Genomic DNA, 24703 nt, shown 5'->3' with positions numbered 1-24703 from the left:
ATCTCCAAACAGCTACCTGCGGTTATCTGTCGGAACACTGTGTTAACCTCAGGCATCATTACTATTTCAGTGCATAGAAATCAGATGCTAGGAAAATATTTCGAATCAGGCCACGACCTCTACCTTACACATATTGTTCAGTTCTTTATTCACTAATCAGTATGTATAAGCTGAGCTTCTGACAGCGACTTAAGAAAACCACAAGGGAATAAATTAACAAAATGCACGGGAACAATTAACTGTTTGTCGTAAATAACATGGATTGCGTAACATGGCATTTCATGTTAAGCGAAATTCAGATTTACCTATCAACTGATGACATTGACATGGTAGCGGAGCTGGCTGAGGAACTATGCTGCGAGCCGGAAGGTCGCGGGTTCGATTCCCGATGAGGTAATTGGATTTTTCAGTTGAACTAATGTTTCCAGCCGCACTATGAACCTGGGGTCGGCTCAGCCTCTGACAGAAATGAGTACCGGGAATCTTCCTAGGGTTAAAGGGCGGCCGGTTCGTAAGGCTGACAACCTCACCACCATCTGTGAGGTGATTGTCTAGAAAATATGAGAGCCTCAACGTCTCACAACCTATGGGCCTCTACAGCCTGTTACAGAGGTAGCTTTGCGTTTACTGATGAAGACCAGCTAACTAGGTAGCTACTTATCGCTATATGCAGATTGGCTTGTAATGTCCGTTATGTTCTTCATGAAGCGCCGTTGTGCGTAATGGGCAATGTGAAACTTTCGCAAACTCTTTGCGGGCCTCAACTGTGACTATGGAGAGTGTGATATCGTGGATTGTAAGGCCGGATACAGTCCGACATTTCGGAAGAACATATCACTTCCGTCTTTAGGGTCGAGAAGTAAGCCAAGAGAGACATCAGCAGAAGCGAGCTCAGCGTGTTGTCTCATTCTGGTGGTTTCTTGAATGGCGTCCTTTTCGACTCTGGAGATGGAAATCATATTTTCTTCCAAAATGTCGGTCTCTCTGTGAATGTACGGCGTTATAAGACAGTGCCCCCCTTTTTTTCGCATGTATCAGCATTTTTATGTGTACAGTGTGTAATTTTCTTAACGGCAGGGTCTGCTTCAATTTCGGTTTGCACAACCGGACAGAGGACAAAATCAAGGTGGGGGGAGTAAGTGTGGAATTTCATATTTCTGATTTGAACGCATAAAATATTGGGCGCTGTTTTCTGAGAAACGATTTTAAGCAGAGAAAATATTAGGTTGTTTTCTTAACCTTGTCCTCATTGAGGCTTTTCTAAAAAAATGCATCATTTAACCTACTTTCCGAAGTAGGCTTATGCGATCTCCTTGATGTCTGTGTGTCTGTGAATCATGACCTATTAACTTTTGAAGGTCTGAACCAATCTTTATGAATTTTGGTGATATGTATATCATGGAACCTGAACCCATCTAGACGGTGTACTTCATAAATCCTTCCCACCAATCTGTGTGCCTATACTTCTATTCCCCGTTATCGTTGATAGGCAACGAAGTATTGTTGGAGGCGTCGTTTTCTATACGGTTCGGGTCTTATCGAAGGAGAGTCTGTGTGTGTGTGTGTGTGTGTACCCCTAGCGTTGCTAGGCAATGTTCGGTGAACGCGTTCCCGTTCCTGTCGTGTTCTGTCCCGCCCGTGTCGTATCAAAGGAACACAGACGTTTAGTTCTTGCAAGTTTCTTTAAGGAAGAGTGAACAGAGGTGCCCCAAGATAACACAATTCACACCCCTGCTTCAAAGTGACCCTGAACGTATCATGTATTCAAGATAATGCACCAGACCAACACTGTTCAACTAAATTCCCCCATTGTAGGCTAATTTATATACAGGGTGATTCTATATTATTGTGGGTGTTTCCGCGGCCTATAATTTTCAAACCGAAAATAATAAAAAAAAAACTTTATGGAATTTAAAATGTAACTAAACGTTTTATTGCATATGGAATCAGTACTGCATATTGCTAAACAGTTTAAACATTCGCGCCTTTCCTGGCAAATAAGGTTTGAAAATTATAAGGCACGGAAACCCCGACAGTAATTTTGAATCACTTTGTATAAGAGGAATCACTCTGGCTCTCTTTATGTAGAGACCCCCGCTCATTTAAGCAGGACTGGAAAGCGTGTGGTCCACTATGCAGTAAGTCAAGATTCTGAAAGGGGTTATTTGCAGTTTACCGAGACTAAATTTGTCGGTCTGTAAGCTCGTTTAACGGTCTTTCTGGTATGCATCCTTTTTGTGTATGATTCACTAAAAGAATATGATTTGAGGCAGTCTACACAACAATAACTTCAGAAAATAAACACTGTAGACATTATCGTCTGAACATCTGCTATATTTTACTGCTAATAACTTCGTTATATGTTTCGACCCTTACCTGGGTCATCGTCAGTCTTGCATGTCAGAAATCTGACACCAAGTATTTATGTACTCCTGAGGATGACCCAGGTAAGGGCCGAAACATATAGCGAAGTTATTAGCAGCAAATTATAGCAGATGTTGACACAATAGTGTCTACAGTGTTAATTTTCTGAAGTTATTGTTGTGTAGACTGCCTCAAATCATTGTATGAAAATTAATTTCTGGCTTTAAGTAAAGTGGATTTAAACTGGGAACCTGATTTCCCAGACCATATTTAGTAAAGGCTTCCCAAACGAATTAAATAAACTCTCCATAGATTTAGGCGCCGAAAGACCAGACAGACAGACAGACTGACTAACTGACCTCAAACAAGTCCGCGAGAAGACGTCCGAAATGGAACCTTACCAAAATCCATGGGTTTCGGATTTACTGGATAACAGCAGAAAAGAAGCAGTGTTCTGGAATATAACGCCGTGTAGTCTGTTATAGTCAACCGACGTTTCGGAGAAACATATCACCTCCATCTTCATAGCTGAAGAATAAGCCGAGCAAGAAACCAGCAAAGCAGATTTGTACTTGCCACCTCATTTCACGGTGGTTTCTCTCTCGGTTTATACTTCGACCCTGAAGATGGAGGCAATATGTTCCTCCGAAAAACCGGTTGACTCTCAACGGACTACAAGGCTCTGCATTCCAGAGGATGACTCTTCATAACCGCTGCTGTGAGAACCTCAACTCATACAAGTATTCGTGTATTTGAAGGTTTCAAAATCCACGGCTGTTTTGCATGAAGTTCTCTACAGAGCGTTGCGATCAGAACAGACAAACACGCATGTACTAGACCTGGTCACAGACAGAAGAGCGGACAGATGACCTCTGCATCTTTTGATTCCGTCGTAACGTCCAGTATACGAGGGCACAGCAATACAGGTTGAATAGACTCGTCATCGCCTCCTACGACTCGCAGGGTCACGGTGGGGGTATTGGACCCAGCATGCACACGGGATAGTTAACTCTGCCTTGAATGCATGACTGAACTCCCTTTTATAACTGTGATTCGGCCCGATAGAAGTGGCCATTTCGAACAGTTAATTTTCCTCTTCTATTCTAGTGTTTGTCACGGGAATGCCTTTGTTACTATTCGTTGCCGCGGGAACAGGCGCTAGCGTTGTCTAGCAAAATGACTTCCGCTTCTGCCACTATTCCGGCCTTTAGGCAGTGTTTACCGAGCCGTTGCCTAGCGAATGGTCACATTCCGTCACACTTTATTGCGTTGTGGTTCCGCCGTTGAAGTTTTGTCATCATAAAAAGTACATGCCGTTTGAACATGACGTCATTGCGCGGGAGTGTCGTGTTCGTCAGATTCCCCGCACAAGTTCTGAGGAAGTGTGTCATGTGTGACGTCACTGAAACACGAACTTCTTGGGAGCAGTTTCTTCGAAACGGGGCCAACAAGCTTCTGTGTCTGTCTGTTCTTCCGATTAAACTGCATAGATCAGCAGAACGGATAGAGTTTCCTGAAACCGCGTTTCTAGTTTTGGTGCACTGTGATAAGATCTGAACAGAGGCTCTTGTTCTGCGGATTTCCTGTGCCACAGATTCTCATATCAGCCGTCAGTTGTTATTTACTTAATTTAAAATCCTTACAAATACGAGGTGTACGAAGTTACGTAACAGCTGCCTCAATCTGAAAGACTGAGGAATCCTGTAAGTGTTTTATATAAAACTTGTACCATGTATCGGAGAGTTGAGAGAGGTCTGAAGGAAAAAGACTGCTTGGATGAAGTAGTCTTAGGTGGAAACGCAGTTGTTAGCTTACTGTCCTTATTTTGGGGAAAAAACTGAAAGTAAGCTTATGCGATCTCCATACTCTGTGTCTGCGTTTGCCCTCTATCGTCTTTTGAATGGCTAGATCAATTTTTATGAAACTTGGTATGTATAACTTGACACCTGAGTCCCTCTCAACAACATAATTCACAAATCTCTCCCTTCAGTTTCGTGTGTATGTACGTGTATCCCCTCCTATCGTTGCTAGACAAAGGCTCGGTAAAAACGTTACTGCGGCAACAAATGCAGCAATTGAAGAATTGTTGGACGCGGCATTTTCTATGCGGTCTGTGTCTTATCAAGAAAAGTAGGCGATTAGTTCTTCCCAGAACTTTTTGTTTTTATTTAAGTTTTACTTACCGACCATTTCGTTATCTCGGATAATACAGCGCAGAATGGTAGGATAGATAGTAGGAAAGAAAAGTGGAGACGTTAAAGGAAGTGGTTGTCGCCTAACTGAAGGAAGTGTCCCGGAGATGGTCTGGAGAGACTGAGAAAAACCTCAAAAAAACCCGTGAGGGTTATCGATGTCCCGGCTGAAACTCGAACGAAGGACGTTCAGAATAGAAGTCAGAGGCCTTACCGCTTCAGCCAGTTTTCCGCGTGGAAAGGAAATTTTGAGATTGATCTAAATATTTGTTGTTCTATTCACAGTTTATGCATCGTAGCATTTCCTAAACGATTTGCTTAGTTAAGCACTACGCCATAAAGACGTATGTGAATGTGGAGAAGTAGCACTACGCATTTTTATTCCTGTCAGTAGACGAATTTGAATGGTCAGCTTCACGCCCCTCTCGCTTTAAAACTGGGGAAGAGTGTCCATACTTATTGGATACGAGGTTTAGTGGACACCAGAACCAACCAAAAGCTGTGGAGAAGAGGAAAATTACTAGTCTGTGCCGGGAATCGAACTCTTATTCCTCGGTCGTCCAGCCCGTAGCTCATTCGCTATATGGACAGAGATACGCCGCGAAATGTACTTACATATACTGTCATTTTATTACAAAAGTCAAAGTCAAATTTACTTCACGACTGGCAGTTTACCGCCACTCAGTTCGTCTTGGCGCCAAGCCTCTCGAGCTTCACGACCAGAGTCCTCTCTGACTAGAGACGATGGGTTTGTTACTTATGAATAGGTTTCGCGTCGCCTTTGCTAAGTGTACGTACCGCACATACAGCGTGTTACTGAAAATTCTTCCTTGTGCACTATATACAATTCCTCTGTTAGTTCAGACTTTGCAGCGCAGATCATGTCCATCTTAAGTATCTCATGCAACAACGGCAGCTTAGTCACTTGAACGGTCTAAGCTTGACCGCCACCAAGTTGAAGTCCCTTATATTTTCTTTGTGCGGATTCGCCTTATCCTATGCTGCGAACATAATCATTCTCACGATTTTGTATGCTGAATTCTTCCAAATAATGTATGAGAGATCAGTTCGTACCTCACAAAAACACATTACGTCTCAGCTACAAAGCCCAACCGGTTAATGCTGTTTGGGGAAACAGTCGCTGTTCATTATGTGAGCCTTATGGAGCCCACAAGTACACTCCGAGGGCAGAATGCAGAGTGTAGGTCCTTGGGCCGGGGTTTGAGTGTTCGCAATACGAGTGCGCTATCCGCTGCAGATATGTGGCGACTGAATTCTACAGACTCGGGGCTGGATTTGTTTCTTTACAGTTTAATGTAACAACCGCGTTACGAGCTCAGACTGCCGTCAAATAGTTGGAAGGTTACTAAATTCTGGATTGGAAAGGATCTGGAAGGAAGAGATCCTGTATTAGTATATTTATGCCGGCATTGATATGAAGGTACTGAGGAAACGCACGAAGAGCTTGTCAGGGTGATCGATGTCCCCGCTGAGATTCAAGCCGGCCACCTCCCGAAGAGAAGTCAAAAGAGTCCCCGCCTAAACCATTGCTCATTCACAGCGTCGAGCTCTTCTTGGTTGGTTATTTAATGGCGCTGTCGTGAGGCCTCTCGTATTGCCCCGTTTCGGCTCCGTTTTGTTAGTGAGCACGACGCACAGCAGATCCACGGGGTTTCTCGGCTCGACTTCGCTGCTGTCCTGACAACCCTCGTGTCTGTTCATAAATAAGCGTTTTTCTTCCAGCCTTCACAAATGCTATGGTAATTTCTGAATGAATGCTTTGACCTTGTAGGATCCTGAAAACCCAGCACCACAGGACAAGTGCGTTGTCAAAATAAAAGGCAAGTCATGGATTTGAGGTTCTCACAGCGGCGTCAGCCAACTGTTGTCTGTAGTATGGTGAAAGTCAACCATGTTTTGGAGGAATATATCGCTTCCATCTTCAGGGTCAAAGAGTAAGCCAAGTAAGAAATAAGCATGATTCCTGCCTGACTACACGGCATTATGAAGGTAAGGTAAAAGATAGAGTTGAAATCACACACGGAAGCTGAGGATTCTACGGCATTGGAAGCCGTTACCAGTTTGTGACCATTGGGGCCCATAGACCTTCCTGTACAATGGACACTGCAGGCTCTTTCCCTGGGGGTAAAGCGGCCGGAGCATTAATCTGATCACTTACCTCAAGTGACGAGGTTCAGAAAAGTGGAGTTATACAGCTACTCCTCCATGTTTTCATGGTACAGCGATTAATTAATTAAGCACGGGGAGAATTTTAACTTTAATCTTTTTACCTCTGAAACTATGGAATGATACAGAATTACTGGGTTTTTGGACTTGTTCCATTATGAGGTATTCTAGAAAGTAGACGATGGCCAAGGTCCAAACCCCAGTAATTGTGAGTGCTATACACCGCCGTCAGAACCCGTTAGAATCCATGGAATAATTGTTTTGTAGTACACGTGACAGTCTCAATATGCCCACTACTGGGAGTATGATGACAGTGATGATTGTGATTTGAAAAAAAAAAAAAATCCCAAATCCGCTTTCATTAGATAGTGTCCCACGAGATGTATTTACCGAGATAACTATTTATTTGACTAAATATATTGAAGTAAGAGATAATTGAACAATGTTATCTTGTGGGATGTGGCGCCAAGTTTGCCTCTGTTTCGGAGAAGCGTGCGGCCTCAGCCTTCAAGGTCTCAAGGGGCCGCGCCAGAGCTCAAGCGGTTAGTCGCTGGCTTCCCACCGCGGCAGCCCGGGTTCGAATCCGGGTCTGGTCAAGTGGGATTTGTGGTGGACAAAGTGGCGCTGGGGAAGGTTTTCTCCGAGTACTTCGGTTTCCCCTGCCAATCTTCATTCCACCAATTGCTCCACAATCACCCTCACCTATTATCTGGGACTGGTACAATAGGCCAGAAGTGGCCGCAGTACAAGGGACTTAGTCCCACCCCACTGGCAAAAAAAAAAAAAAAAAAAGAGGCAAGCAAGGAGCACGTTAAAGTCGCGGACCTTAAACCTCACATGAGAGGTCTGTGGAGCAGTTCCGCGCTAAATATAGATGGTGACTTAAGTTTCGCGTCATCTGCCATGAGCAAAGAATTCGGACTGAATATTTGCTCATATCAGTTTATCGCATGAACTGTTGAAATGCTGTGGCCAAGGCTGCACGCGCCGACGCAAAATGCGTAGTCATAAGCGTCCTACAGTGTCTAGGCTTGGCTGTAATAACATGGGCTGGTGACTGAGAGCCTGATAACCCTTCAAAAAGAAGTGTTTGCTCTGCAGATCTTCATGTTCACAGTTTTCAGTGGGGCATGGACACCGACTGAAGTTTCCAGTAGATTCTGGCAAATTTCCTGGAAGCAAATCCATCTGGCTTTGTTCCAAACCTATTAAATTCACTATTCAGCGATCATCTAGTCTAGATGCTAATAGCCTTGCAGAAGAGCCCACCAAGAAAACTAAGACATAGAACCTCCGCATTCTGCCCACACAATAAACAGCGACTGTTTCCCTAAACAGCTTTAACCGGTTGGGCTTTGTAGTGGAGACGTGATGTATTTCCTGTGAGGTATGAACTGATCCCTCATACATTATTTGGAAGAAATTCAGGGTACAAAATCGTGAGAATGATCATGTTCGCAACACAGGACATGGAGAATCCGACCATAGAAAGTATAAGAGGCTTAAACATGACGGTAGTCAAGCTTACGACCGTTCAAGTGACTAAGCTGCCGTTGTTGCATGAGATACTTAAGATGGACATGATCTGCGCTGCAAAGTCTGAACTAACAGAGGAATTGTATATAGTGCACAGGGAAGAATTTTCAGTAACACGCTGTATGTGCGGTACGTACACTTACCAAAGGCGACGCGAAACCTATTCATAAGTGACGAAGCCATCCTCTTGTGAGAGAGGAAGGACTATTACTGTAAGGGTTCAGCTGCAAAGAAAAACTCTGGTCGTGATCCTCGAGGTTCTTGGCACCAAGACGAACTGATTGGCGGTGAACCGCCAGTCTTAAAGTAACTGTGACTGTGTGTTTGAGTGAGCCCGTGTGGAGGCGGGTTCCAATACCTCCACCGCAGCCCTGAGAGTTGTAGGGGGAGACGAAATGGGAACCCAGTGCCTGAGGGTGTACCTGGCCCCCAATATTCCTGAAGTATATAAATACGGGTAGCTGGCCCTTCAGGCTGGGGGAGTCTCCAATGTGGAACAGTAAAATGTGGTCATGATTCTGGCGGGACGCGGACTCGAGAATGACTGCGCTGGCGAGGCCCAGCAGCAATTGTAAATTAAAGATTACAGAAGCTGGTAGCTGAGGCCGGGGATAGTTGGGAACCCAGAGGAAGGGGAGCGTCCGCCGTTGAAAGTAGCTACTAAGCACCGCTGTGAATTCCGTGACTGAGGAAACTAGTCTGTGCGTGGTAGTGATATGTGAAGTGTGGTCACGAGTAGTTTAAGAATTCAATAAATCTTATTACCAATGGGAACCCCGTCTATAGTCACTCAAACATGTGACAATATTTTACTTTTGTGCGTTCAACATAATTTTGAGCATACTTCATAGTTTCCACATGTACTGCCTTCGTGACCCTGCTTATGTCCAACAGATATTGCCATACATGCGGTAGCATCTCTCTTGTGACGTGCTCAGCGGTTTGTCCTTACTCCCATTTGATCAGGTATCGCATTTTGTCCAAATAAACGCCATTCCTTACATAGCCACAGAACTGAACTATTCCTGCCAATCCATCTTCTGGGAAATGTTGCACCGAAAAATTCCGTGACACGTCTCGAGAAATTAGGCCGCGCGGCACTTCGCTGGTGGCCGCTGTAAAGGCGCAATATTCGGTGCTCACGTGGAAGAACTTGGAGATAGGATAATATTAAAACTGCACCTAATCAAATATGCAGACTGGATTCAACTGGCTCAGGAGGAGATCCAATGGCTGGCTCTTGTAAACATGGTAATGAACTGATACTGTATTCCTGCACTAAACGGAGAAGTTCGGCAGAAGGAAAGATGCGATGTACCAGCATCCACGCGAAAGTATTTATTTATTTGCGATACGGTAAAATATTTTAAGCTTCTATTCAAATAAAAGGTCAAGTTGTTCCTGTGCTTAAATAATTAAGCACTACGCCATAAAGGTGTATGGGGGAGTGGGTGTATAGATCTACGTTTTCTTGACCTCGGAACTAGTTGGAGGTGAGCGGTCAGCTACAGGTCCCGGCCGCTTTACCCCCAAGGTAAGAGCCTCCGATCCTCATCAGATAGGAGGCTGGTTGGGTCCCAGAGCCGGTCTGGACCACGTGGAGAGGAGAAAATTCTTGACCCTACCGGGGCTCGAACTCTGACCGTTCGGCCATCCAACACGTAGCCAGTCGCAATACCGACTGAGCTATCCCGGCTCCTAGTGTTTATTTAGATACGCCCAAATAGAAAATTTTGCTTAAATTTGTATTTATATGCATGTAGAAATGCAGGCCGCGCCATAGCTCAAGCGGTTAGTCGCTGCCTTCCCACCGCGGTGGCCCGAGTTCAATCCCGGGCCTGGTCAAGTGGGATTTGTGGTGGACAAAGTGGCGCTGGGGTGGGTTTTCTCCGAGTACTTTGGTTTCCCCTGCCAATCTTCATTCCACTAAATTCTCCATCATCATTATCACCCGGGGCAGGTACAATAGGCCAATCAGTGGCCGCCGTGCCGAGTGGACCCAGCTGGACTCCAGCCCCCACTAGCGAATGCAGAAATGCACGCCGATATTCTGGCGGGAGGGAATTTTCGTTCAGTCGATGTAAGAGCATTCGGATATATTCCTCGTGTTCGGGAGACAGTGGTTTGTGCTGAGTAGAAGTGTGCAAATGTACGGAGACCGTAACGGGTGCAGGCAAACCAAGAGGAGACCAAATAAATTAAAGTTCTAGAGACGAACAAAAACATGGTCACGAGTCCCGAAGGGGCCCGAAACCAAGAATAACTATCTTTACGGGGGCCAGCAACAATTTACTGTTATGCTATGCTATATCATAACAGTTTAGTTTATTTATCTCAAAAACTGTAAGATTCACGAAGAAATGAATTAGGAATAAAATATATCACATTTGTCTTTAGAACTTCTGCTCGAAACATTTCTTTCTCCAACAAATATTTTATGAGTTATGCTTGAATATGCCGCACACACGCGTGTAGGTCTTTATGTAGAGAGCATCCATTGCCTTCGTGCGATTTTAAACAAAATTGGAATTTGTCAGCGGATTTTATTAAATCTCTCCAAAATTCGGTGTTAAGAAAGTTTCCTGCTACAGACAGACCAGTCACGAAACACCGTAGGGAAATATCTGCGACGCTGAACTTGTGCGAGAAATCTCCTGACTGTGTCTCCGCGATAGCTCGGTCGGCTACGGACTGGGTTTTCATTCCCGGCAGGTTTCCATATCCAGTGGTTACCGGGGGGTTGCCTCTATCCCTGGGGGTAATGCGGCTTGAGCGTGAATCTGACCACTCTGGTCCATCTAGTGCAGAGGTCACGAATGGTGGAGCTATACCCCCACTCCTGCTCATGTCTTCATGTCATAATGCTTAATTAATTAAGCGAAGGGAAATATTTAACTTACCCCTTAACGTAAAGGCAAACACCGCGTTAAACGGAAGATCCTACCTCATGGCGCGCGCCATCTTCTCGTAAGTCATCCTGGGGTTGCCGTGGCGCCGGCCCCACAGTCTGGCGAGCCAGTCCGTGTTCAGAATGCGGAAGATTCCCTCGTCGCGCTGCACCCAGTGGATGCAAGGGGCGTTCCGTGGGTCCTCCAGAAGGTTCAGCAGGAAACGCCAGAGCATGACCCGCTCGATGCGGCCTCCTGCAAGAGAAACGCGACAGGTACAGTGACAGCATTCAAGCCAACCGGCGGGACCCGCTTCTGCCGCTCTCCCTGTTAACAGGCCGTGGAGGCCGTCGAGGCTACCGCATTTTCTCTACAAATTTCGGTGAGGTTGTCAGCCTTACCCGCCGGCTACCCTTTACCTTCAATAAAATTTCTGGTACTCGTTTCAGTTAGAGGCTTAGTGCGGCTGAAAGGATTAGGTCAATTGAAAAATACAGTTACCTCATCGGGAATCGAACCCGCAGCCTTCCGGTTTATAGCATTGTGCCTCAACCAACTAGGCTACCGCGCATCCCTCAAGACTGTACTATTTAATATAAACATGACGACTCTTTAACTTCATTAAGCGAATGTAAGGTCGTTGCGAGAATCAAACACTGAATTATTTGTACTTGTCGTTACATTCAGGTTTTAAAAACGAAACCACGCATGCCCGTTATTGACCGCATCGACGCCGCATGGTGATAAGTACTGCGAGCACAAAGCAGGACTATTTATCCCGTAACATCTCATCCACCCTGCCCTGTCTAGGCATAATTCGCGCTTCTCACTACATTGAAAAGCAACAATGCTGACCTCAGTCTTATTACTCGTAATACACAGTAATGGAACTGTAAGCAAATTAACGAACCCATAGCTGCATACGAGCGAGAGCCAGTAAATAAGTTACAAATCGATATAAAACGTAAAACACGTGATAGTCAAATACGGAAGAAATTTAATTTCTCAACATATCCTCCAGCAACATTGACACAAACTCGTTCCATCGCTTGACCAGTGCGTCGAAACCCGCGGCATAGAAGTCTTTCGGACGATGTCTCAGCCGCGTCTGCACCTCCGTTTCATCCTCTTCGTCACCAGAGAAACATTTGCCACCCAGATGTGAACAGCTCTACGCGACAGACACTTCCCACCGTAAACCGTAAACGTTTCTTTATGAATATCCTTTGCATTGCGTCATTTTGCCCACAAAATACGCACAACAGAACCTTGCTCTTTTCGTAGGATACCCTTCAAGCATGGTCGTCATTTTGACTACTGAAACCAGCCTCTGAACATGCGCATGCTACCTACACTATCATGAAGCTGGACTGTGCTGCTATCTAGTGATACATATAGAAAACCTATTACGTCCATTACAGCTGTTTTACTTACATTTGTGACATATTTACTGACGCTCCCTCTTAAATTCTTTTCTTTTGCCAATCTTTAATAATTGCCTCTTCTTCTTGAAAACGGAAATTGAATATGTTAAAAGCTCTAATAGAAAGACAGAGATAAGTGAGACTTTTCTCCTTTCTAAACTTCATCGAACTCTAAAAATGCCAGTGTGCTAGAACGAAAGGTTTGTGAGCAATAGGAAAAGGAACTGTTTTCTGGGGGGGGGGGTTCATGTGTGCAGTACCTCCCCAGGGAGGCCACGTAACGTCGTGCCAAACTGGACCGAAATAGGTGCTACGGTGCGGAAATGTATAAGGAACAGACACGCGCTCCCTTTTGCTGGTACAGTATACCACATAAGGTTCCTAGCGACAGTACAGTGATGGACATAGACTGCTTTATGCATTATGCCTTACCAGCCAACAGAGGAAGATGAGTGAAATAATTCGAAGACAAGGACTTTTATAGATCAGATAATATTGATAGATCTTTATAGAACTTAAGCGGTTCTAGGGGTGGTGATCGTTGATGTTGTGGTCTTCTGGGTTCTGACAAACGTGTAGTTGTGTAGGCGGGTACTGACGTTTGGGAGGAACAAACTGGCTCCATCTTCAGTGAGGAACCAGCAAGAAGCAGAAACATACCTTGAGTAGAGGAACTTCATGAAATAAAAGTCTTGCATGTGGATAGAAAACATGCGGTATGACGGTTCAGTTTTCCATCCAGATACTTTCTAATTAGGAGGGAACAATCTATTATTCGGTGCCGACGCACTCCGGAGCGTATTTCAGACATAGCGTACAGAATGTGAGGAAGTAGGCGAGAACTTGAAGGGTGGGTTCATTTCTTTTTACCTTCGTCCACTTTGTGAGATATCTTAGCTGGCCTGCCACGCTTCTTCTTAACTGGCACTGTCACAGGTGTTTGCAGTCTTCCTGCAACAGTGTCGCCCTCTAGTGTTCGCAGGGATGAACCATGCCGGTGCAGTGGCACGCGGTCCAGTTTCCAGAGTTGCGTGACAGCCTGTTGTATGGCGGGTGGCAGCACATGCAGCCGCAGGAGCGGCACAAGCTCTGTGGACACATTGATTTGTTTGTAGGTTATTTAAAGACGTTATATCAACTGAACAGCTTATGTAAGACGATAGAATGATTGGGAAAGATAAATTGGAAAATAATCCCCCGTAGCTTTCGTTATGTAATTATCGCAACATTTTGCTCCAAGGGCTGAGGAAAACAACGGAACTGTCACTGTGGACCGCCGGGAATAGATCCCGGTAAAGGCAAAATTATCCCTGTACTTAATTAGTTCAGCATCACGTCATGAAAACAAAGGGGGGTTGGCTGTATAACTCCACCGTTCTTAACCTCTGTACCAGATGGAAGTGAGTGGTCAGCTTTGCCCCCAGGAAAAGAGCCCCCGGTAACCATTGGATAGGAGGCTGGGTGGGCCCAAGAGCCGGTCTGGACGCTGTAGAGAAGAGAAAACACTTCCGCTGCCAGGAATTGAGTCCGTGCAGTCCAGTCCGTAGCCAGTCGCTGTGCTGACTGAGCTGTACCAGGACCTTACAAAGACAACAACGACTCCGGCTATGCCAGCCTTCACCATGGCTAAGCACAGGACTTGTTTTCGGCTGGGAACAAATTTGAGGCCTGCGGTTCTATTTCCGGCAGCAACATTTAGAATTTGTCATATATGACACATATATATGAGGTTTTCTGCCCCGAATATATACTGAAGATTGTCTGAACCTTCCATACAGTACCGTGAATAGAAATGCATGGAGTTTTACTCCTATACCCCCAATACGTTATCACATGCTAATTCGCATGCGTTGGGATTGGCGCAGGAGTCCTGAGAACTGTATTTATTTATTGTAATTAGTCTGGCGACGAGGCCAGTAACTCAGGCTCTACAGCGTCGAATTGTAGCATGATTGGTCAGTAATGAATTGGAAGGGATGTGGAAGGAAGCTGTACCCGACATTTGCATGGAGAGACTGGGGAAATAAAAATCGAGCATTTAGTATAGTTGGTGTCGCGATCAAGGTTCGAACATGGCACCTCTAGGATAAAAGTCAAAAGAGTTACCGCGTGAACTAACTTGCTCTAAATAATATGAGTATATGTAAACGCAGTTCCTAGAAAAACTCATTCTGTCTCCATTAACAAAAAGTAAAGTAATCCCTGTAAGAGGCAGTCGAGGCTCCCACATTTTCTTGACAGTCGCCTCACAGTTGGCGGTGAGGTTGTCAGCCTTACGCGCCGGCCGCCCTTTGCCCCCCAGGAAGATTCCTGGTACTCATTTCTGTTAGATGCTGAGTCGACCCCAGGGCCAAAGTGCGGCTGGAAGGATTAGGTCAATTGAAAAAAGAATCCAGTGCCCTCATCGGGAATCGAACCCGCGACCTTCCGTCTTGTAGCATAGTGCCCACACTGTCTCCACAATAAAAGAAAATCTGGTGCTGCCTAATTAAGTAACCAAAAGTATTCATAGAAACAGCAAATATTATTCTGCTGGTAGACTGCAGAGTTTTTATATGAAAGCTGAGTGGTACACATAGTAACCACTGGGCTTTAAAGGGTCAGAGTCCTGTACTTTTATCACAGAAGTGACGTATGTATGTCGTTGCAAATCCATTTCCCCAAACGTCTTTTTTATCTAAGAGGAAAATGTCGCCAAAACATATCACAGCAACACAAAGCAAGGAAAAGTTGGTGCGGTGATGATGCCGACAGGCACAACAAGGAAGTGCCCGCCTGCCCGATAGCTTTGTCGCGTACGCGCAGATTAGATACATACGAGCTACCAGTTTACTCGTACTTGGCAACAATTATAGTTTGTTAACCTCCTGTATTTCTCTGCGTCAGAACAGCGAACAGCGAACAGCGAACCTGCACTGAGCAGGCGCTGTCGGCAGCTGTTGCGAGTCTCTGGTCGTGGGTCTCAAGACAAAGCGCCAGTCGCAATGTGACTTTGAGTTTTATTTGTTGAAACAAGAGTTTTCAGGTTGGGGGAGTCTCGAATCTAAGAGAGTAAGATATGGTCATGNGGGTCCCCGGGAGACTCGGACCCTAGAATGACTGCGCTGGCGAGGGCCAGCAGCAATTATAAAGAACAGACCCATCCTCTCGTTAGAGGGGATGTTACCTAAGGACTGTGACCGCAAATGTTCATTTGAAAAGAAAAATACTGATCATGAGTCTAATGGGGATTGGAGACAAGACGAACTGGTTGGCGGTAAACCTCCAGTCGTAAGGTAATCCTGACTCTAAACTTGGAACATAAAATTCAGTGGAGATAAGACTCCAGCCATTTACTTTTCTCATAGACTTAAGATCCCTGAGCCACATCCTAAATTGAATGCACAGAATATCCCCTTTGTCAGTCATGTAAAATATCTGGGTGTAATCTCCGGTAAGAGGATCACGTGGAGACTTCACAAGCCAAGGCATTCAGAGCATTCATTACAATTTACTCCCCATTCAAAAGCGAGCCTTTACGCGCTAACATTAAACTAGGCCGCGCCATAGCTCAAGCGGTTAGTCGCTGGCTTCCCACCGCGACGGCCTGGGTTCCATCCCGGGTCTGGTCAAGTGGGATTTGTGGTGGACAAAGTGACGTTGGGGCAGGTTTTCTCCGAGTACTTGGGTTTCCCCTGCCAGTCTTCATTCCACAAATTGCTCCACAATCACCCTCACCTATCATCTGGGGCTGGTACAATAGGCCAGAAATGGCCGCAGTACAAGGGACTTAGTCCCACCCACTAGCATTAAAAAAAACATTAATCTAATCCTTCATAAGGCACTGATCAGATCAGTAATGACTTAGCCTGCCCCGCCTGGGAATTACCGGCAGACACCCACCTCTTAAAATTGCAGAGCAGGCAAAACACGGTTCTCCGCACCATTGGGAATTTTCCAAGGTGCACATCGGCCCGCGATTTGCACACGGCTTTCAACGTTCCGTATGTATACGCACATATAACAAAATTGGGCAGGTGATAAGCAGAAATCATACAAAATCATGATAATGAACATGTTCGTGATATAGCGGTATATAACAAGGCGAAGCCAGATATGTAAACTATAATACGAGGCTTAAACTTGGTGGTGGTCAAGCTTACGACCGTTCAAGTGACTAAACTACAGTTGCAGAATAAGACAGAGATAGTCATGATCGGCTTTGCAAAGCCTGGCCTGACAGAGGACCTGCGTATGCAGTGCAAAAGGAAGAATTTTCAGTAACACGCTATAAATGCGATACGTACACTTGAAGAAAGGCCAAGCATATTCATAAGAGACAAACCCATCTTCTCGTGTGAGAGGCTGTTACATAAGTACTATTACCGCAAGGGTTCAGTTAAAAAGCCCGGTCGTGGGTGTCAAGGTGTCTGACGACAAGCTGAACCGACTGGCGGTAAACCACCCGTCGCAAAGTAACTTCGACTTTGACGTTTAAGTTAGTTGAGTTCCCGAGTTTCCAGTTGCAGCATGGGTTTGAGAGTCTCCGGAATTGTCAGTTGGCAGAACAGCTGAGAAGAAATAGCAAGAAAGAAATTAGGCTGTGCTTCATAGTGTGCTGTAGTCACAGTCAGACTGTTATAAATCCGTTGCCAAGATACGACTAGCGAAGATTGAAAAGGCTTAGCGAGTTCTAGTGATTTGTGAAGTGTGTAAATCAGAGATTGCGCTGTATTACTCGTACTTGTAATTACGAGTCGAGTGTATAATGTGTCAACAAGTCCAGTCATCCAATCCAAACCCCGTTTATAAGTCACTAAGAGCCCAAATACGTGACAATATATAAAGTCACATACACATATAAAAATAATTATCATTTTTACAGAACAGGCATGATATGCAGAAAGAAAATACTGGTCGCTCGTTCGTGACCTACTACGTAACTTGCCTTCATACGATGTATTGACATGATTACTGAAAGAGCCGTTGCTACGTTACGGCACAGTAAATACGCGATGACATTATGAAACAAAGAGTCGTTGTTACACAGCGGCCGGTAAACGACTATGACGTGTTTTTATGCGGCCGCACAGTTTTCGATGCGGGTATATAACGAGGACCAGAGTAGGAGAGTGGAGAGTGGAATGCTTCAGTCAGTCAGTGAAAGGGAGCGAGAGCCAGCAGAATCACTCCCCAGTAGAGAGGGAGTGACCAGCAGTATTCAGACCCCTCCTCTCTTCGGAAATAGAGGCCCCATTCCAAAACACATAAAAGTCGGAACAAAGAAAAATATGGTCGTGAGTCCCGTGGAAATGGGAACCGAGGATCACTACGCTGTTGAGGGCCAGCAGCAATTTAGCAGTCAGTCAGTCAGCCAGCCAGCCAGTCACCAGGCGATAAAGACGTAAGCAGAGGGCATTGTGGGAATCCATTACTAGAAAACGACTGGTGAACAGACAGAAGACATGTGTGATGCAGTACAGTAATTTGTAGAGTGTGTAGATTAGTGAATTTGATATAGGTACCTGTAGTTGCGAGATATGTGTCCAGTGCAAACAGCGCGGCTAGTCACTAGCACGTGACAGCATTATCGCCATACAACTCGTTTCCGTGATAACGGGAATTGCATAATGAGACAGATAAAATGTCACGCTTACAAAATTTATATATGTAAGGATAGTTAGGACTATGACGAAGTCTTTCTTTTATTGAAAATATCAAATTCACTATTCAGTGATGACGGCCGCATAGGCAAGAAGTCAAACTGCACTGGCTCAATAAACAATAAACTTCAAGGCTTCAGAGGTCGCTATCACTATACACTCTCACTGTACACATTAAACAAGAATTAATAAAACTATTACTTTGAAAGAAAAAATATGTGTTTAAGGCAATGGAAACTCAATAAAGACTTATTTTAGTTATTTTATTTTGGATGTGTTCAGGAAGTCATGCTTGGCTTCTGAACAAGCAAATTTGACACTGTCCATATTGCTGAGTTATCTTGAAAACTCTAGCACTTATGGAGAATGCTGATAGAAAAGGAACTTTGCGTAATGGACTTCGAATTTGATGCCAGCAAAATATTGGCTCGCTTGGGAATGTTTGAATATTTCAGTATCTGAGAACAGCATCAAGAAACAGGAATGGGATTTGTTGTTAAGTTGTTTGTAGAACCTGTACTCCCCAAAACGCTTCAAAATCAGGATACGCAAATCATTTGTGTCTGTTGCTTTGTATAACTATCAAAAACGTTCTCTCTCTTTTTTCTTTTTTTTTTTTTTGAACGAAGGACAGTTTCTGCAAGTGTTTCAAAACTCTGTGCTTACGTAGTAGAACCGCGGTGACTCGAACCCACGTAAATTCTATCTGCCAGGAACGCGAACTGACTTACACACACACAAAACAGACAGATTCAGTCTAATTATTTTACTGAAATACGTTCTTGTGGGACCTGCCTGTCTGGGCCGGTAGAGGTGCAACGCCGTGCCCGGAGTGTAAGCGAGCATCCTCGGCTTCCGGTTCCGGGATGTGGCGCAGCGTGGATATTATGTAAATCGACGTTTAGGAGGAACGTATCGCCTCCATCTTCAGGGTAGAGGAATAAAAAGAAAAAATCCGCGAGCGAGGAGCCAGCGTGAGCAGACTTCTGCAACACAAGATCTACATGTTGCCACATCCCAGAAGACGGCATTCTTCATAGTCACCGCCGTGAGAACCTCAAATCTTACAAATATCTATAAATGTTAATGAATAATTTTACTAAAAATAGGAATTTCTTATTTGAAGTCCAGTAATTAAGTTGACTGAACACAACTGTGCTTTAATTATTTTTAATCAGTTTCAGCCTCACAATATACAGGATGTCCCTGGAAGAAAGATCAGCATTCTGGGAGGTCATAGAATCCCTCATTCTAAGAAAAAAGTGTACATGTACAAGTGTCCTATTCCGAACGGTTTCCGAAGTATGGCTATTTCACTGTACAGTTCCAAAATGTTGATAAGAAAGAGATATTGCGCACTGTTCTAATAGCGGTATTTATTGTTCACGTGACAAAGTTGGCACAGTTTATATTCGAAAACTCCACCGTCAGCATCACTGCACTTTGCAACTCGTGTGAGGACATGGCGTGTTGCCCGTGTGTACAGTGCACAGTGTACTGTAGTGTGAAACAGCTCTATCTCGGAAACTCTTTGGAATAGAACACATATATAAATACACATTTCTTTTATAGAATGACCGATAATATTGTTATATAATCATTATTCATGTTATTATTGCAATTTTATTATTTTATATTTTATTTGGGCTTGTAGTCCTGAGCCCTGTGTAATTGTCGTTCACTCCTTTGAGGCACTTCAAGACGGAACCGGGATAGGAGACCATGCCTGCATGTAGAGGACTATGAGTTGACGCCAAGAAAAATCCTAAATCCCAGGAAATGGCTTGGATTAACATCCCCATGTTTTCTTTCGAAATCAATATATACTTCGAGGCTCATACGAATCAGTAAGGCGAAATATGTAATTCTCAGAGATAAGGGATTTCTCAAGGTGCGTAATTGTTTGGATCTGATATTCAGACAACAGCTGAAGCACGTGGTACAGTATTCAATGATTGCGCAAGAGCTGTAGTTTTAAATGCAATTATCAGTTATTTACTTAGTATAATATTGAAGTGTGCGTGTCAACTAACACAGTCTGTTTTGAAGTGTGACATGCAACACTGTTGTTTCAACGAAGTAAGCTAAACAACGCGTCCTCAAACCTACGGGAAGAATGAACATGTATTTATTCGGGGTAAAACATCTGAGTATGAGAAATGCATTTATCCCCCCCCACCTTTTTAATGCACTGTATTTTTTTATTGCTAGTGGGGTGGGACTAAGTCCCTTGTACTGCGGCCACTTCTGGCCTATTGTACCAGCCCCAGATGATAGGTGAGGGTGATTGTGGAGCAATTGGTGGAATGAGGATTGGCAGGGGAAACTGAAGTACTCTGAGAAAACCTGCCCCAGCGCCACTTTGTCCACCACAAATCCCACTTGACCAGACCCGGAATCGGGAAGCCAGCGACTAACCGCTTGAGCTAGGGCGCGGCTCTGAATGCACTGTAAGTACAGTGTGTTCACATTTTCTGCGAGAGATGAGTTCCTGCAGACCTCGCATAATTCAAGGCAAGTTCTGAAACACATACGTGATGCTTTCCGGGTTCTTCTAATCGTATTATTTGAAATTGGCGTAAAGTGCCATCACGCTGGGCCGGAGCATGTGAGGCCAGGCTCTCAGTTTCGCCGGATGGCAGCTCCTGTGCTTCCTGGTGCCATATTGTCGGCTATTCTTTTTGCTACTTGACTCAGCGCTGCCGGACTTGCTGACAAGGTGTAACGCCACTCGTTTCTTTGAGATTCTCATATCAATGCGTCAGTGTTCGCAATCTGAAACGTCCACGAGTCAAGTTTTCGAGAAGACACAATTCGGTCCTATCTCTCAGGTCGAGTTTATCAGGCTTTCGGCATGCCGATAAGAATTATCGCAATACTCTACATTTTGTATATATCTGTCTACAAAGAAAAATAGAATGATAAATAATAATCAGTTTGATAAACAGTAGATTTAGGCAGTTTTGCAATGTCAGCTAGCATTCATTCAAGTTCTGGGAGAGACATACCTGCTGCTCAGTTACTTTGCTTGGTAGTTACTAGGGACCGGATTTTAATGCAAATGCATATTTCTTTCTTGCAACCAGAAAGTATGATCCTTTGGATATATGCATGAATTACTTCATTTCTTAAATTTTGGACATGGTTTGATGGTGCATATACATGCATATTTTGCCTGTTTTTTGAATAAGCATCATATTTTCGAAGATCTATATTTATATTGCATATTTCTTTTTTTAAATATTTATCATATAGTATATTTTTTAAATTTATGTTGAAATTTTCAATCATGGTCGTGTGTATACAATTTTTCTTTTCCGTATTAGAATATGTTGCATATTTGACTCAACATTTCGTCATGATTCATGTTTCTGATGCAATATCCAGGACGGGACTTCCCCGATCCCTCTACTCGTAACTTGCCTCATCCGCGTACCATCAAAGTGGCCGCATAGAGATTAGTCGGAAGCGTTCACATGTAGCCGCTATCAACGTAATACTATTCAACCGATAAGGGACTTCACTTATTTATTTCCGAAGTCTCCATGAGGTTCGTTACGCTTCTTCATTTGAAGCTGGGGGCCATTCACATTAGTGACTAGTCTGTAGTTAAGTTTGTTTAGCTTCCTGTAGTCATGCCGAAAGTGAAAGTAAGTCAGAAAGCTAAATTATAACTGTATCAGCGGGAGTGCGAAGGAGAGATGATAAGTACGGATAACGAAATTCTTTATTGCCGAGCGTGGGAGAAAACGGTTGGTTATGAAACACGCTTTCAAGTGCTTCAGCATTTGAACACTAATATACACAAAGAGAATATTAAAATTAAATCCGCGAAAAGTGTTCCTGTGCAAAAATTGCTTAGTGAATTTTCTAATAATAGTTTTTCACAGTTTTCCTTTGATTTATGCGAAGCCTTTTTAGCGGCAGATATTCCGCTGTGGAAACTAACCAATGCTACTCTGAGAAACTTCATAGAGAAGTATACGCAGTGCAAAGTGCCGGATGAATCCACTGTGCGCAAAAATTACGTGAAGCAGTGTTACGATCTTACATTTGCAAGCATTAGAGATAAGATTCAAGATAATTTTGTGTGGGTATCAATCGGCGAAACACAAGATTGTGAGGGCCGGTTTATTGCAAATTGTACAGTTGGATCCCTTAATAAGAATGAACAATCTACCACATATCTTCTTGCGGTAGAGCAGTTTGAAACCACAAATAGCTCCGCAGTTTCCGAATTCTTATGAATTCCATGATTTGGCATTCAGTATGAGAGCGTATTGCTCTTTGTGACTGATGCCGCAAGTTATATGATGAAAGCCGGTACTGCTCTTAAAGTTATATTTCCAAATATGACACATTTGACTTGCCTTGCACATGCGTTGCACCGTGTTGCAGAAACAACTCGTGCAAATTTTCCGCATGTTGACAAGTTGGTGTCTTCTGTGAAGAACATATTTGTTAAAGCGCCATACAGAAAAGAAGCCTTCAAAGCAGTAGCACCGAGCGTTCCACTTCCGCCAGAACCAATTTTAACGCGCGGGGGCACGTGGCTGATTGCAGCGAGTTATTATACAAAACATTTAGAAACAGTTATGAATGTCGTGAATGCATTTGATCCCAAAAGTGCACCATCAATTCAAATTGCCCAAGATGTACTAAAAAACGCAGAACTAGAAACTAATCTTTCCTATATATCTGCTCACTTCTCTCATCTTCCATCTTCCATTTCCTCACTGGAGGCAAGCAATACCAATACTACTTTGTATCAGTCGTTAAGTGTGTTCAAAACCACTGTTTCCAAATTGAATTCGGTTCCTGGAAGAGTTGGTGAAGTAGTAAAGGAAAAAATACACAGCATTCTTTAAAAAAATCCAGGATATGAACAAATTTGTGAAATTTAAGAAATTTTAGCCACTAAACGTACTGAACTGCCAGGTAAAAATCACTAACAGCGGAGCAAATAGCGGCTTTTGTACATGCACCCCTAAGTTCCTGTGAGGTGGAAAGAAGTTTTTCCCGCTATAAGGAAATCTTACGAGACAACAGGAGGGGACTAACTGAGGAAAATCTAGAACATTTAGTAATTGTGAACTGCAAAAGAAGAGAAGCTGAAAGTTCGGAGAGCTAAATGTGAGTATCAATGGTTTTTTTTAAAATTTGTAATGAAATATGTCGGCTTTGTTGCACAATTCCTGTTTAAGTATAGCTTTTTATTGCAAGTGAATCATTCAGTGATTACATAAAATGAACTTAAATATTGATTTGTTGGTCCTAAAATAATGTAAAATCAATTTTAATATTTGGTATAAATTTTTATGTGCATATTTTAGTGAATATTTCGGAAGTTTTTAGTGTATAAATGCATACATATTTGAGTGATCATTAGGGCATAAAAGTCTGGTCCCTAGTAATTACCTACTTAATCTGTAAAATGAAATTTGTTGGAGTATGTCAGACACGTCACAAGTACATCTCGCTCTCCAATCCGAAATACTTGAGATCGACACGAAGTGCTGACAATTCCTTTCGGGACGAAATGAAGATGGGAAGAAATTCGGGAGAGGCCTCGTCACTCAAGTCATAATCTGTTCCACTGTCTCGCACATAAACGCTTAAATGTAGTTTATATGGGTGTAAAACTTGGCCTTTCGCCCTAAAAAAAATGGCTTCCAAAGCGTAAGCAATTGGTTGGGGTGGGAGGGCAGTACTGTGGGAAAGATTTTATAGTAAAATTAAATTCTCAATGTATAAAAGAACGATATTTTTAATTTCGTTCATTTTCATAATATTGGTAAATAGGGTGCGGTTGAATTTTATGCGAATTTGAAATATTGAAATACATAAAATATTAATACAGTCTCACTTTATGCGCGAATTTTGGAATAATGAGACTCCCAAAAATTCGGCACGAATCACGTGCGTGTGAGGTCTTTTGGAATTCTTCCCTCGCAGGAAGTGCGACTACCCTATTATTAATTGTTAAAAGCCTAAAAATTATGGCTTTCAAAAAAGAAACTTTGAAGCTGTTTTGTATACACATACGAAGTTAAATGGGGGGGGGGCTCCATGAAATCTTTGTTAAGCTGAGGGGACGCCAGTATGCACAGGTTGGAAACCGCTGGCCTGAAAGAAGGCCATGTTTGAAGACAATACGTGTAGGAGAATATTTGGACCTGAGAGAGAAGAAGAAACGAGGAATAGAGAGAATTACACGAAGCGCCAGAAGTATTTACTGGCCAAACATAATTAGAAGATGAAGCCAAGGCACAGACAGGACATGCAGCATGGATGGGGAGGTACGAAGCGCTTACAGAATTGTAGTCTCACAAACCTGAAGTAAAGAGACCCTTTGTTGGAACAGGACATAGATAGAACGGTGTCATTGAGACATTACACTTTTTTCAGCGATAAGCTGTGTCATGGTTGGTCACAAGAGGATTGTTAAGGAACACACACACACACACACA

The 24703-nt window shown here is 43.6% G+C and overlaps 1 protein-coding gene across 3 annotated transcripts in view; it reads right to left on the bottom strand.

Moving 5' to 3' along the window:
• LOC111868148 overlaps positions 1-24703 on the bottom strand; it is a 65439-nt gene that overhangs the window by 21439 nt on the left and 19297 nt on the right. For 2 of the 3 annotated variants that reach the window (XM_033752943.1, XM_023858572.2), the window contains exons 3-4: positions 13462-13680; positions 11224-11422 (exon numbers count right to left, since the gene is read on the bottom strand). In XM_033752943.1, coding sequence (XP_033608834.1) covers positions 11224-11422; positions 13462-13680 — 418 coding nt within the window. The remainder of the gene's footprint in view (positions 1-11223; positions 11423-13461; positions 13681-24703) is intronic. The other variant, XM_033752944.1, reaches the window with a different exon arrangement.

The sequence above is a fragment of the Cryptotermes secundus genome, unplaced genomic scaffold, assembly GCF_002891405.2.
Source record: "Cryptotermes secundus unplaced genomic scaffold, Csec_1.0 scaffold2757, whole genome shotgun sequence".
Taxonomy (NCBI): Eukaryota; Metazoa; Arthropoda; class Insecta; order Blattodea; family Kalotermitidae; genus Cryptotermes; species Cryptotermes secundus.
Note: the sequence above shows the minus strand (reverse complement) of the source record. Positions and strands in the feature narration are given on the sequence as shown.